At 41.1% G+C, this 14,270-nt stretch overlaps 1 protein-coding gene across 1 annotated transcript in view; it reads right to left on the bottom strand.

The window, feature by feature from the left end:
* Window positions 1-14,270, bottom strand: part of LOC145402305 (oxysterol-binding protein-related protein 9) — a 103,090-nt gene that overhangs the window by 86,004 nt on the left and 2,816 nt on the right. The window contains exons 2-4 of the mRNA XM_080274443.1: window positions 13,032-13,160; window positions 6,150-6,227; window positions 1,129-1,347 (exon numbers count right to left, since the gene is read on the bottom strand). Coding sequence (XP_080130569.1) covers window positions 1,129-1,347; window positions 6,150-6,227; window positions 13,032-13,160 — 426 coding nt within the window. The remainder of the gene's footprint in view (window positions 1-1,128; window positions 1,348-6,149; window positions 6,228-13,031; window positions 13,161-14,270) is intronic.

Below are 14,270 nucleotides of genomic sequence, written 5' to 3'. Positions count from 1 at the left end.
ATGGAAGAAATCTACAGGGTGGTGCAAAAGTAGGTTGACATTATTATGTCCCCACCAACCTGGACCTGTGCATTACTGTGTGTCGAAGTGTGGCTGACAGACTCCAGGAATGTGTCAATGATGAGGGCAGACACTTTGAACACTTGAGAGACTAAAAGTGTGTCTTTTGTGTTGGAATAAATGGTAATTGTCAACCTACTTTTGCACCATCCTGTACTAATGGCATGGAACATCATTATAAAACACACTAATAGTAAGGTAAAAACATTTAATTTCAAATTTAACCAGGAAATATTCCAAATTAGTCTCCCTTTCCAGAAAGCAAGTAGCAGTAATTTGCCATGTATTCTGGAAAATATGATGCAGTCTTGGTTAAGTGTTCAGCTGGAGAAATCCATACATAAACATGCTAGTTCAAATGTAAAAGGTGGCCAGAGCTTTTTCTAACATGTAAGCAACCCTGGGTACATAGATTGGTTCCAAACCTATACTAGCTTCTTCCTATTCAAACAACCAATCTTGACTTCATCCAGTCAAACCAAATTACCCTCATCATCATTACCATCATCATCTAAACCTGTGTTGCCACATGAGGAGTGTAGGAGCCCGGGGCTGGGCAAGCTGGTCCTGACATTTAAAATGAGTGACCAGCTTCACTCATTCCTGAGTGGTATTACGTGAGCAATAAACCCCAACCACCCTTTGGATATGAACCGACACAAACTCAATCCAGCTGAAGCGCCTTAATTACCCACTAAACCACCAGGCACCGTAGGTTGGTTATATGATTGCCAGCTGGCATAGTAAATGGTTTCCTGCTGTACAGGAAACCAGGCTTGACACTCAGTGTAGCCACCTGTAGACAGAAGAAAGATGAAAGAATGAAGGAAAGAATGACCTAAGAGGAAGGAAGGAAAGAAGGAAAGAAAAGAGGACAGGGAAGCCAGCCGAGAGCAGCACTACATCGAGTGAGTGGATGGTGCCCCGACCTACCACCAAATTACTCTATATATGCAAATAAAATCTAAAAAGGTCAAATTTCACGTGATTTGTTTTCCCCCCTCCCCCCCAAAAAAAAGTTATTCCTACCTAGCCAACTCTAACCAAGCCAAACAAGACCTCACCAACCTGAAGTAGTACAATGGTGTGTTTGATGGACTCCAAGACGGAATTTACTTCATCAACAACATTCTGACAGCGACGGCGATCTTGCTCATCTTCCGTTGAGTGTAGGTGGCGCTCCAGGATATCTGCCTGCTCGATGAGAAGTTGCAGGTAGGCATCACTTTCAGTTAATTTCTTGTCAAAGTCAGCCATAGTTGGTGCAGGTTTGTTGGGATCCCAGCGCTGTTAAGAGGAAAAGAAATCATGGCATAGTTCATCACATTTTCTTTGTAACATCATCATCATAATCATCCGGACCTCCTTTCCCACCCTAGGGCAGGATGAGGAGCAGCTATGTCCAGACAGCCAAAGTTTGTCCAATTCAATGGGCCACGCTACCATTCATTCATCATTCAAGCCCGCAGAAACCTGGCCTATCTGATGTGCCAAAAACTTTCACAACATTCTGTTGGTTCACATAAACGTACCTGACAGAGTCAATCCGAATGTTGTCATGTTAAAAAGGGGTGCCAAATCCCTGATCATGCGCTTCTCTGGAAAAAATTCATTCAGCCAGCTCGGTCTCTTGTCAGTCCCCTAGCCTCACCAACTTCCATACCTCACTTCCTCATGCACTCATCCACCATATCTCTCTACCTTCTTGGCCTACCTCTCCTCCTCCCTACTGTAAATTCACTCTGATATACCTTTCATCACTCTACTGTCACCCATTCTCTCCATCTCCATACACTGTCTTCAATTCTGGTGTACACAGACTTCCTCACTCCACATCTTTCATGAATCACATTATTCCATATCCTATCCACTCTCTGTACTCTACATGCATTCCTCAGCAGTCTTATTTCCATTGCTCTTACTCCTGACTTTTCATTTTCATGCCACACCATAGTCTCATACCCATATGTAAAAGTTGGCACTAACACTCCTTCATGTAAGCCTCGTGTAGCTGCAACACTCAAGCCTCTGGTCCTTCCCTGTGCCACTCTACTTTCCACTTCTTTTGCACATTTTCCTCTCTTTTCTATTACCCAGGTATCTGAACTCTCTCACCAATTCCAGTCTCTCTTCACTCACTGTAAAATCACATGGGGAATCACCTTCTCTCTCAATAACCTTCACTATACTCTTTTCTACATTTACTCTCAAGGCACGACGTTCACAGACTTTAGCAAAACTCTGCACTAGTCTACCAAATTCTTGTCCGGTATTTGCAAGAAGCACTGCATCATCAGCATCCAACAGATCTGAGATATTCCATCCATCACTATTCATTACCAATGCTATCCCCCTCTCCATTACTCATCTTTTTACTTCTCTCATCACCCCACCTTGTTGCACTCCCACAATGATCGTGACAGATTCACTCAGATCCCCATTTACCCTTACACATGCCTCATTACCATCATCAAAACTCTTGATGGCACCTAGCAGCTTACCATCTACACTGTACATGCACAAAACCTTCCACAATCCTTTTCTGTCCTTGTCGTATGCTTTTTCCAGATCCATAAATACCTTAGCCTCCTTCTCACATGCCTTCTCCACTATCTGTCTCATTGCAATATTTGATCCAAACATCCTCTGCCACTCCTAAAGCCACCCTGTTTGTCACTCACTAGGACTTCTGTCACCTGTCTTACTTTATAATAATTCTTCCATATACCTTTCCTGGAACACTCAACAGACTTCATTTTCACTTTTGAAGGCTCCAACATGATTGCATGCATCGGCCTTGGTCACCTAATGGCAGCTCTCCATGCCGCTCGATTTCTGGCAGCTTCCCTTAATTAATCCCTTAACCCTGAGGTCATACTCGGTGACCTCATCCCAGGTCTCTTTTGGTTGATCTCTCACTACCCTACCCCCAACATCAACAATTCTCACTTTGTGCACCCAGTTATCATTCCCCATCCTCTCCACATGTCCAAACCATCTCAAACTACTACTCTTCATCACAACACCAATACACTCCAGTCCCATCCTACCTCTCAACTCTTCCATCATAAACTTAGCCCCTCCAGGTCTTGCACTCAAGGATGCACTGCACATCCACCTAATCATTGCCATGATGTGACATTATGCCACGATAATTCTTGCACTCATGACGCCCGCATTTATTTTTGTACTGAGGTACAATCACTGCCTTTTTCCACTCTGGTGGCACAGTTTCACTCATCCATGCCTTCTTACATATCTCCAGCAAGCACTTCAATCCACTCTCTCCACTACACTTAATCATCTCTGCATACACCTCATCAACCCCAGCTGCTTTCTGATTTTTCAGCTGCTTCACAGCATTCTTCACCTCTGCCAGTGTCACGCATCCTGGCACTGAATTCCTCCTCTGTACACTTTGCTCTCTCCAATCCCATTCATCAGACTCAAAATATTCTTTCCATCTGGTCCTTATTCAACTCCATGGTTTAATAATCTACCACTTACATCCTTCATACTTTCACATCTCTTTCCACTGTCACTTCTACATTTCCACACCTCTTTCCAGAATAACTTCCTATTTTCAGAGTAATCTGCATTCATTTCTCTTCCTAGATCATTATTTACCTCCTCCTTTTTCCCCTCCACTAGTAACATTACTTGCTTCTTGCTGTCAATATATTCATTTCGTATTTCACCTGGGCCTTGTTCTGTATCGACTCTAGCCACTTCATCCTCTTTTCCTCCACTGCTCTTTTAACCTCTTCATCCCACCATGCCATACCTTTCTTCTTTGTTACTCTTGCCACACCACACACCACAGCATTCATAACTAAGTAATCCCCATACACATTCCACAAGCTGTCCAGAGCCATTTCATTCCAATTCACTCATTCTAACCTCTCCCCTACAATGCCCGTGTATTCATCTGCCATTTCTTAAAACCTCAGCTTTTTTACTTTCAGTCTCTCTCCCTGACTGCTCCTCTCTCTCTCTCTTGGTCCACCGCACAATCATAAGATCTGACAAACCTCCACACTGTCCTCTCATGGCCCTCATGTCAGCAACACTACCCAGAATTGATTTCTCTACAAGATTTTCAAAATTATGATCATTTTATTTATAAGTACAATATAAAATATACTATGTACCCGTACTGAATAATCTGGTTAGAGTCTAAAAAAATTCATCTCTCGTCTCTCGTTGGACACAAACTAAACCACTCAGACCACAGAAATAACTCGATTCTTGCATAAACACAATAAACATCAACAAATGTGAAAAAAATAATAACTATATTTTTCTTGATGAAGCCTACTATAATATGCACTGATTTTGTTTGTAATACGCATATCTAGTCATCTGAAACCATTTCAGCACCAATGATTTGGGGGGGGGGGGATTTCTTTGTAACTGACATGCATAAATTTCCACAATATTCACACTTTATTGTGCAGCACAGGATGGGTCTAGGAAACCAAAAATTGCACTGCCAGGTGTGCCAAACATTCTTCAATTTGGCAAAAAAAAAAAAAAAATTGAAACATGAAAAATCAGTCCAGTGGACGACCAGTGGATCCGGAAAAATTGCGAAGGTTCAGCCTCAGAGGGGTTAATGGCAATCCCACTGGCAAAGGTATGTGCTTTCTGAGTACTTTCTAGCTGGTACTGCACCTACTGTAGTGCATGACAAAGAAATTGCATAATAATAAAAGAACAGAACATAAGGGATTTATCCTAACTGGTACTGGGCACCTAACTCATACACAAATTTTCCCTTTTAAAATATTTTAGACCCACTAAATACACGCATACTGCTTTGCAAAGCAGCAGAAACCCACAGAGGAATGGTTAGGTTAATACAAACTGATGGCAAGGGCACAATCTACAGAAGAAACACATACCATATAGAGACCGGAGATGGACTTGAGGCCAGGCATTCTGAGGCTAGGGGCAGAGTTAGTGGTCTCCACCATCTGGGATTAACTCTCAGAGCAGGCCTCATCTTTGAATCCCTCAAAGCAGGGTTGGTGATTTATTTTATTTAAAAAAAAAAATCAATGATTTTTTTTAAATTATTCAATTTATTTGTTTTTTTTATTTGATTTTTGTTTATTATACAGCTAATATTTCAAAAGCAGAATACTGAATACTGTTAACTTCAAATCCTGTCTATCCATTGATGGTTCAGGATGAAAGCCAATGCCCAGAATCCAGATACATATCTGTTCAAGTCCTGTCTGTACACTACTGGTTAAGGCTGAGTTGCCAGTGACATTCAAGACAGCATATTCCAAAGCTGACTGATATTACCACATAGGAAAATCTTAAGCTAATAGTGACCAAGCATAGCCTACCTAGTCTTATGGCTTTGGTTTTTGATTTATGGCTCATTACTTCAGATGTACAAATAATTTCAATACTTAGTTACACAAATGTAAAAATATTTTTTGTTATACAATGTAGCAATTTAGAATGGCACCACTGTACAAAATCTGCTAACCTAATGCTTAAGTATCTGAATAAATGAATGTCAACACAAAGCTATACACAACTTTTATAAACCTTCAGATTTTAGTTTTGTTAACTCTTAGATTTAAAAAAAAAAATTAAGCAAAATAATCAATGATTCAATCACATGATTAAATCAATTTGATCTGCTCAATGCCAACCCTGCCTCAAAGTCATCTGAAACCACAAATTCTGCACCATTAATTTTGCCAGAAACCAGATCAGGTGCATGATAAAATTTCTAACCCAAAAACGAACAATAACAGCTGGAGTGCAGATTTTCTTCCAGCACTGATAATCAGGTGCGCAATAACCAAGGAATCACTGTAAAATATGATAGAGATTTATTTCATTTTGGTAACTGGCACTTTCATTCAGGCTAAAAGACACACCTCAAGCTGAGGGAGTCAAACAATCTCTAAAAAACCCTGGAACAATTTGTTGATTTTTAAAAAAGTTCAGGATACCAATATGATTTTACTACAATCTCTAAAAAAAAAACTGGAATAATTTGTTGATTTTTTATAAAGTTCAAGATACCAATATGATTTTACTCAGAAGAAATCACTGTGACCTACCCTGATGGAAGGTGTGTGTCGCACTATGGTGTCCTCCAGCCCTCGAATCCACTTCTCCCTTTCATCTGCATCATGAGCCTAAGGATGTATGAAGAACAAATCACTTTCTTGGCTAGTTATTATAAGGCCAAATAATACAACCTCAAAATTGTTGCTGATCAACCCATCTGTCTGGCCATGCAGACCAATCAACCAAAGACAGGCAGGAACTCACTCCTGCAGGGCAGTTTCATGCACAGAACTGACTTGCAATGCATGGAAAATTGTGCAAGTTTGGTTCCTGGATGAACATCACATCTGGGGCACTCCAACCAGTTAGCAGGGACCCCACAGCAGGCTCCACACCACCCCATCATCTGGTTATATGGTTACCACCCAGTGTTGTAATGGTTTCCTGGGTTAGGGGAAACCATTAAGCCTGTCACTCAGTGTCATGCCAACTAAAGTGGAAAGGTGAGGGGAAAAAAATAAAAGGGACAAGAGGAAAGGGAGAAATAGAAAGAGAAGAGGGCAGACAAAGAAACAAAATGATAAAGATGAAGGATGAAGTAGGTAGCATTACATTGAGTGGATGGTAGTCACCACCACCTACCACCTCAACATCAAAGCAGAATATACAGTATTATTAATTGTAGAAAATAAATAAATAAATAAATAAATAACACTGGATGGTTTCCATGTAGCTGAACACTAAATATATTATGGAACCCCACATACCAGTAGTCTATATATACCTGCTTTAAGAACAGTAAATTGTGAAAATCTTAAAACTGGGAACACACACACACAAAACAGAGCATGGAACAAGGTGCAGAGGCAATACAGTGAAAGAGCTGGGAATTAATACAGTATAAAAAAGTAAGATGTGATTGCATAAAAATAGAGAGAGGAAGAAATGAAATACAAAAGGGATATTAAAAAAAGAGAAGTTTTATATTCTGCTAACAATAAAAATGTGAGACAATATATTGAGGTTGAGAGTTGGCGAGGTAACATATGAGGCGCTCCAAGACAGAGGGGCGACTGTGCATTTTGCTTATTTTCGGTAATTAGTTGTTAAACCTTGACATGACTAATTATACGATGTAAAAATTATGCTTATATGCATTTTATTGTTCAGCTTGAAAGTGCTAGCCAAGATTATTAAAATGGTGGTAAACATGACATGTTTATGGTATATTACAGTTTGGTAATTAGGTATCAAAGCAAATAAGCAAAATGCACAATTGCCCCCCTGGCTCGGAGCGCCTCATATGAGACGGAAGAAGATATGTGCGGGCTATGGAAGACTGCAGTCAGTATTTGTAACAGCAGATAAGTTGTTGGAATCTGAAGAGGAAATAAAAGAGTTCCAAAATGCCAGAGGTTGATCAAAGTGAAGTATTGAAATTGATGAAGGAATTGGATGTGAGAAATGCAATGAGACTGGCCCCACCAAGTCAGTGGGGCCAATCCCCAATATTATCAAGAGTTCTCATGACAGAGGTGAATTACTGACATGGTACATTGGAAAAGGGTAAATACAGCACCATCATATAAAGTTCGCTCCTTACTAATACTGCTTGTAAGCTCTGGAAGAATAGTTAGAAGAAGATGGACTCAGAGTCTACATGAGAAAGAGCTAATTACAAAACAGTTTGGATCTGGAGATGAATCATCTAGCATTACTAATCTCCTAAATCTCTACAATATAGTTGTGGATATTATGAGAGAGAGAGAGAGAGAGAGAGAGAGAGAGGAGGGGGAGCATTAGACTGTGTCAACCTGGATCTATCTATCTATCTACTGCCAGACGCCTTAATCCCTTATATGGGGTGGCCACAAACAAATCGCCTCCACGTCACCCTGTCCCCCGCCATTTCACTGCCCTGCTCCCAATTCACACACCCCTCTCTCATATACCTCTCCACTCCATCCCTCCATCTCATCCTTGGTCTTCCCCTCCCTCTCTCCCCCTCCACCTCACTCACATACACTCTCCTCATCAGTCTCTCACTCTCCATCCTCTTCACATGGCCAAACCACCTCAATGTGTTTCTCCTAATGCTTCCTATCACATCCACATCCACACCACAATGCTCCTTCACATCCTCATTTATCAGTCTGTCTCTCCATGTGACTCCACAGGCTCCTCTCAATTAACTAATTTCCACTGCTCTCGCTCTTGACTTCTGTCCCTCCAACAACCTCCAAGCTTCACTTCCATACGTCAGAGTTGGTATCACAATACTGTCATGTAATAACTTTTTCACTTCCATGCTCACTTCCTTGTTTCTTATCACCGCCTTCAAGGAACCAGCAACCTTTCTTCCTTGTTGTACCCTTTCAAGCACTTCACCCTCCAAACTTCCATCCTTACTCATCACACTACCCAAGTACTGAAACGTACTCACATTTTCCATTTCCTCATCATCCAATCTCACTGTACATTCACTGACTTCACCTCTCTCGAAGACCATAACTTTACTCTTCCCTACATTCACCTTTAAATTCCGTTTCTTACACACACTCCCAAACTCATCCACCTGGATCTAAGAAAGGCAACTGACAGGTGTCACATAAAAGACTACTGTATTGTGGAAACTTCAAACCACTGCAGGGGTACCTGGGAAATTGATACAATGTATGGAAAACTGTATGTTGGGAAGATAGATACAAACAGTTCCAGTGGATGGGTATAACCATCGGGGTGCCCCAGAGTTCAGTGTTGTTTACATACATCTCATATCTATAAAAAACTTGCCAGAAAAGCCGAGTAGCTATATGAACATGTTTGAAGATGATGCAAAAATTATGAAAAGTATTATAAATCAAGCTAGTTCTAAAGACTTGCAAGATGGCCTAGACAAAATGGCCAACTGAGTCAAGCCTGGAAAAATGGATTTTACTACAAAAGTTGTTATGAATTAGAAATGGGGGTCAATGAAGTGATCCAGAAAAAAAAAAAAAAAAAAAAAAAAAAAGGCATAATCATACAGGATGACATGTCAAGCACACACACACACACACAAACATAACACTCCAAACACAATACATATGCCCTATTTACTCCCTACACATCACAAATGCAAGACATACACGTGGACCAGTTCAATGCACTTCATGCAGAGAATGGACCCACATCACATGCATTACATTAATAAACACCAGACAACACCACAGCTCATGGGTGTGATGGGTGCAGCAAATTCACAAAGACTCCTCCCAGCACAGCAAACACAATACTCCCACCCTCTCCAACAACCCCCACACTCACACAACCACAGACACCACAGCTCAGTCCCTATACACTTCCACTACACCTACAACACACACACAATGAATGCAGATTGTCTCGAAGACACACAAACATACAGCTACATGTTGACTGTCTCTGAGAAAGAAAACAAAATCAGAAGTAGATCAATTCCTTCATGACCATGACATAGTACTTCTACAAGAAACAAAACTGACACACACACACACACACACACACACACACACACACACACACACACACACACACACAGACCCCTCAAATCTGACACTACTTACACATTCACTTTGACAGAACTGAGGGGCACAGAGAAGGCCTCATTACAAACATTTACCATCAATCCTCTACAAAGATACAACACAAACAACATAATCACTGTTCTAGGATGAATGAATGCTTGAAATATAATCAGAGTGTCAAGTCTAGCACACACACACACACACACACACAAAATCAATTTTAACTTTTATATTCCTCACCACCTCCCATGCTGTACCAGTACAGTACAACCCTCAGCTCCTCTCCCTACAAAGACACCTACCTCTGCTACACTCAATGCAACCGCTGAGGTCTCGACATTGCTTAACAACATAACATGTACATTCTCACAATACACACTCATTCCACACCAGGCAAACGGCACCCTCTCCTCCTCCTCCTCCTCCTCCTCTGATATCACATTCTCTTTGCCAACATCTGCATTCAACACCACCGGGCAAACAGAACCAAACTCACTACAGATCATCTCCTCAACATTATCACTACAGAAACACAACCCAAACCAGGGTTATCATGTCTCACACATAAATTACATGAAAGCAGACTGGACAAAATTTACAGAGGAAACAGAATGGCACTTCAGTGCACTAAACAACACACCCATTATCAACATTAACAGGCACATTATAAATTTTAACAGCATCACACTCAATGCAAAAAAATGCCACATTCCACGAGGGAACAGATAACATTATAGCCCAACTTTACACCAGAGATTGCCAGCCTTGTAAGAAAATGTGACAGACTTAAACACAACCCATTTCTCCCACACACACAAGACACCATCACAAGGCTCCAAAAACTAAACAATGAGATCAACGACAAAAGTATAAAAAAGGGGGGAGGGGGAAATTGGAAGGTTTTTGTAACACATAATCACTCCACAGACCTCTATTGGCTCTACAAAACATTTGACAATACCACCAAATCACAAACATGCACTTCCAAGACCCATGCCATCATTACCTCTAACAGCCAACACACTGTTTCCTACAATGAACAAGCAAACATACTCGTAAACCACTATGCAAACTCAACATCAACATGCACTGATTTTGAAAAACAACACTATCAACACAGGCGGTCCTTTTTTTCTTAATCAAAACGCAACCCACTTCATTTCAGGGTAGACAAGTAAAGTTATATGAAAAACTACAAGCACAAACCCAGATGGCATCAGAAACCTACACCCGATATATTTAGGACCACAAGGCATCCAAGTCCTCACAAACATCAGCAACTATTCATATGCATACTATAGAATTCCCAGTATTTGGAAACATGGAACAATCATCACTACACTTAAACCAAACAAAATCCCACCACTCACTTCTTCGTACACACCCATGATGTTATTTCACACACCATCCAAAATAAATGAACACCTCATTCTCAACAAAGTCAGGCTATGTCACCCTTGCTCCTTCGCAACATGGACTAAGAGCACTGCACTCTACAACCACCTTACTGACTAATCTCTAACAACAAGCATTATATGGCTGCAACTCTGTGACACCGGCACTATGCACACTTCTCACACTAACACATATTAGTGAAGCCTTCGATGCTATCACCCAACACAAACTAATCACCAAGATATACAACACACACAAGGAGAACAGCAACAAAAGCTGGCTTGCCAACTATTTGTACGGTGGACAAGCATATGTTACATTCCAGGGCAAGTCATCACAAACATGAAATTTCTCTAATGGAGTTCCACAAGGCTCTCTTCTCTCACTCACACTCTTCAACCTATATATGCATGACATTCCCACACTCCAACTATCCACAAACATTGCCTCATATGCAGATGATATCATCATAACAATCACACACCACAATGCAGAGACAACCTGCACACTGCAACAGGACTAACTCAACACACAGCAGACTTGGGTCAAGGGCAACAGGCTTACAATTACCCCAGCCAAATCTACCACTACACTCATTACCTGAAGTAACTATGAACACAGGTACTTCTCCCACATCACACTTAACAATGTATGTGCTCCACACACATCCTGCACTAAGACCCTTGGAGTGACATATGACACCAAACTCACCTGCAAGGACCAGATATCAAAAGGCAGGGCACCCCCAGACTCAACACACTCAAGGCAACACTGGGCAACAAAAAGAAACACTCTTTCTCTACAAACAATTCATCAGATCAATGATGTTCTATGCCTCCCTGGTAGGGGTTACCATCCTATCTAATACCCACAACCATGCAAACCATAAAGAACAATACCCAATGCATAACCACTGGCTACATCAAAATACTCTCACAGTTCACTTGCACCAAGAAACTAAAGTCCTCCCTGTCAGAGACTACCTTGATATCAGGGACATACTCGTACATAATCTATGCAGTAGCCTGTGCCAATACACAACACCCCTGTCATAATATGACAGACACACACAACACACCTAAGCATATAAACCAATCATCAAACAAACATTATCAAGTACTCTGCAGCAATACCCCTTAACCAGACATTCCAAGACTAGCAATGAAGAAATATCTATATACTCACTTCACGCGCAGGGCAGTACAACACTTTTAATCACAACACCATACTGCAAACTCCCCTCTTGACATCCATCCATCGGAGGTGTCCTTATAGATTATAGAGTTCACCTACCTAGGCTTACAGCAGGACATTACCTGGACCTTCAAATGTCCTTCTCAGCTACCAACTTTGATTTCGGTTGGGTGGTATCTCAGATGGCATACTCGTATGTCTAGCTTGCAGAATTTGCCCACACAACATAACACACATAATGGCACACACTGCACAGCACATGCCACACTATGATGCAGACACCACATCAACAGTGTAAGGAATCTGTGGGACAACCTCATAGGGACAGCTGCTTACCTGCAGTCAACAGGTCTGCTCAATCAGATGGACTAGGGTTAAGCAACAACAACTGAGGTTTTGCAGAGCTCCCGAGTCTCTCCTAGACAAATAAAATCACCTACACTTCAAGTGATTTATGGAACACATCATTCTGCACTAATTTCAATGATATATAAAGGAATACATCACTCTTCATCAATTCATACAAAGCCTTTCAACTACAGTAACCATCACCATCATCATCCTTTCAACTACAGTAACCATCATCATCAGCCGTTCAACTACAGTAATCATCATCATCAGCCGTTCAACTACAGTAATCATCGTCATCATCAGCCGTTCAACTACAGTAATCATCATCATCATCATCAGCCCTATCTTTTTTTTTTCTCTCACCCATATTGGATGGATGACTACAACAGTGGTATCATACATTATTAATTCTATATGATAACATACATTGGTTAGTGAACTACAAACCTGGAAGTGAAAGGTCTTGGCATCAACAGTGATGGTGAAGGTTGAGTCATCATCATCATCAATCCCCACCATTGCCCCCTTCAGTCTGACGCACCCTCGACGTGCACCTCGCACCATTTTCTCTTTCGACTACAAGCAAATGCACTCCATTAACACAACACAACAATAATGGATAGAGGATAAGGCAAATATTTTATGCTCTGCAAAGCAGGCATCATCTCCACTATCCACATTTACATATGGAAGGGAAGTCAACAAATCACCTCTACAATCTCTTTGAGGATATGAGTTGCAAGACAAAGAAAGCATCAAGTACCTGTACAACTTTTACCTACTGTACCAATATGAGGTACTGCACTAAAAAATGAAAACTATTCCTGTTTTACACTATCTTGGACCATAATTTTGCCCTTTTGCAGTTTATTCCTCATTTTTGTCATTGCATTTCATGAAACTATCTATCTATTGCCAGACGCCATAATCCCGTACGGGGTGGCCATTTGACTCTGAGTTATTTGTTTTACAGGGAGGGGCACTAACCCTCCACCAACCCACTTGACACGTAGGGAGCACGTATGGTTTGGTTATATGGTTACCACCCAGCGTTGTTAATGGTTTCTTGGCTTACAGGAAACCATTTGGCGTGTCACACAATGTAAAGCCACCTGTAACGGAAAGAAAAGCATCAAGTAGCGACAGGAAAGATGGGAGAAATAGGAAGAGAGGAGGGCAGGCACAGAAAAAGAATGATAAAGGCTAAGGAAGAAAACTCATGTAGCCTATTGTGAACTGTTGTGCCCCATTTAATGGACACTGTTCATTATAGCTGATAGAAGTCTGGTGGCTTCATGGTGTCCATTAAATCTGACATCAGGTTTTACGTTAAATCAAGGTTGTACTACACTTTTATGCACATCTCAGTCTTGGGTACCCACCCCTAATTACTGTATTAAATCTGACCACGTACAGAGTCTTCGTCCTCTTCACAACAAGAATGTGTTAAGGCCAGATTTCTTAATAAAAGTATCATTCATATATTTATAAAGACTCCAACATGCTTGCATGCACTGGCATTGGTCACCAAATAGCAGCTCTTCAGGCTACTCAGTTTCTGGCAGTCTCCCTATTCACTCCCTTATCCCTGAGGTCACACTTTATGACACCATCCCAGGTCTTTTTTGGTCTGCCTCTGACAATTCTACCCCGCACATTCACATTTCTCACCTGTCATTTTAAGAT

Source organism: Coenobita brevimanus, chromosome 57 (assembly GCF_032717465.1).
Source record: "Coenobita brevimanus isolate Jiangsu-jjx chromosome 57, ASM3271746v2, whole genome shotgun sequence".
NCBI classification, from domain to species: domain Eukaryota; kingdom Metazoa; phylum Arthropoda; class Malacostraca; order Decapoda; family Coenobitidae; genus Coenobita; species Coenobita brevimanus.
The sequence above is the reverse complement of the archived record's forward strand: the minus strand, read 5'-3'. Positions and strand labels throughout refer to the sequence as shown.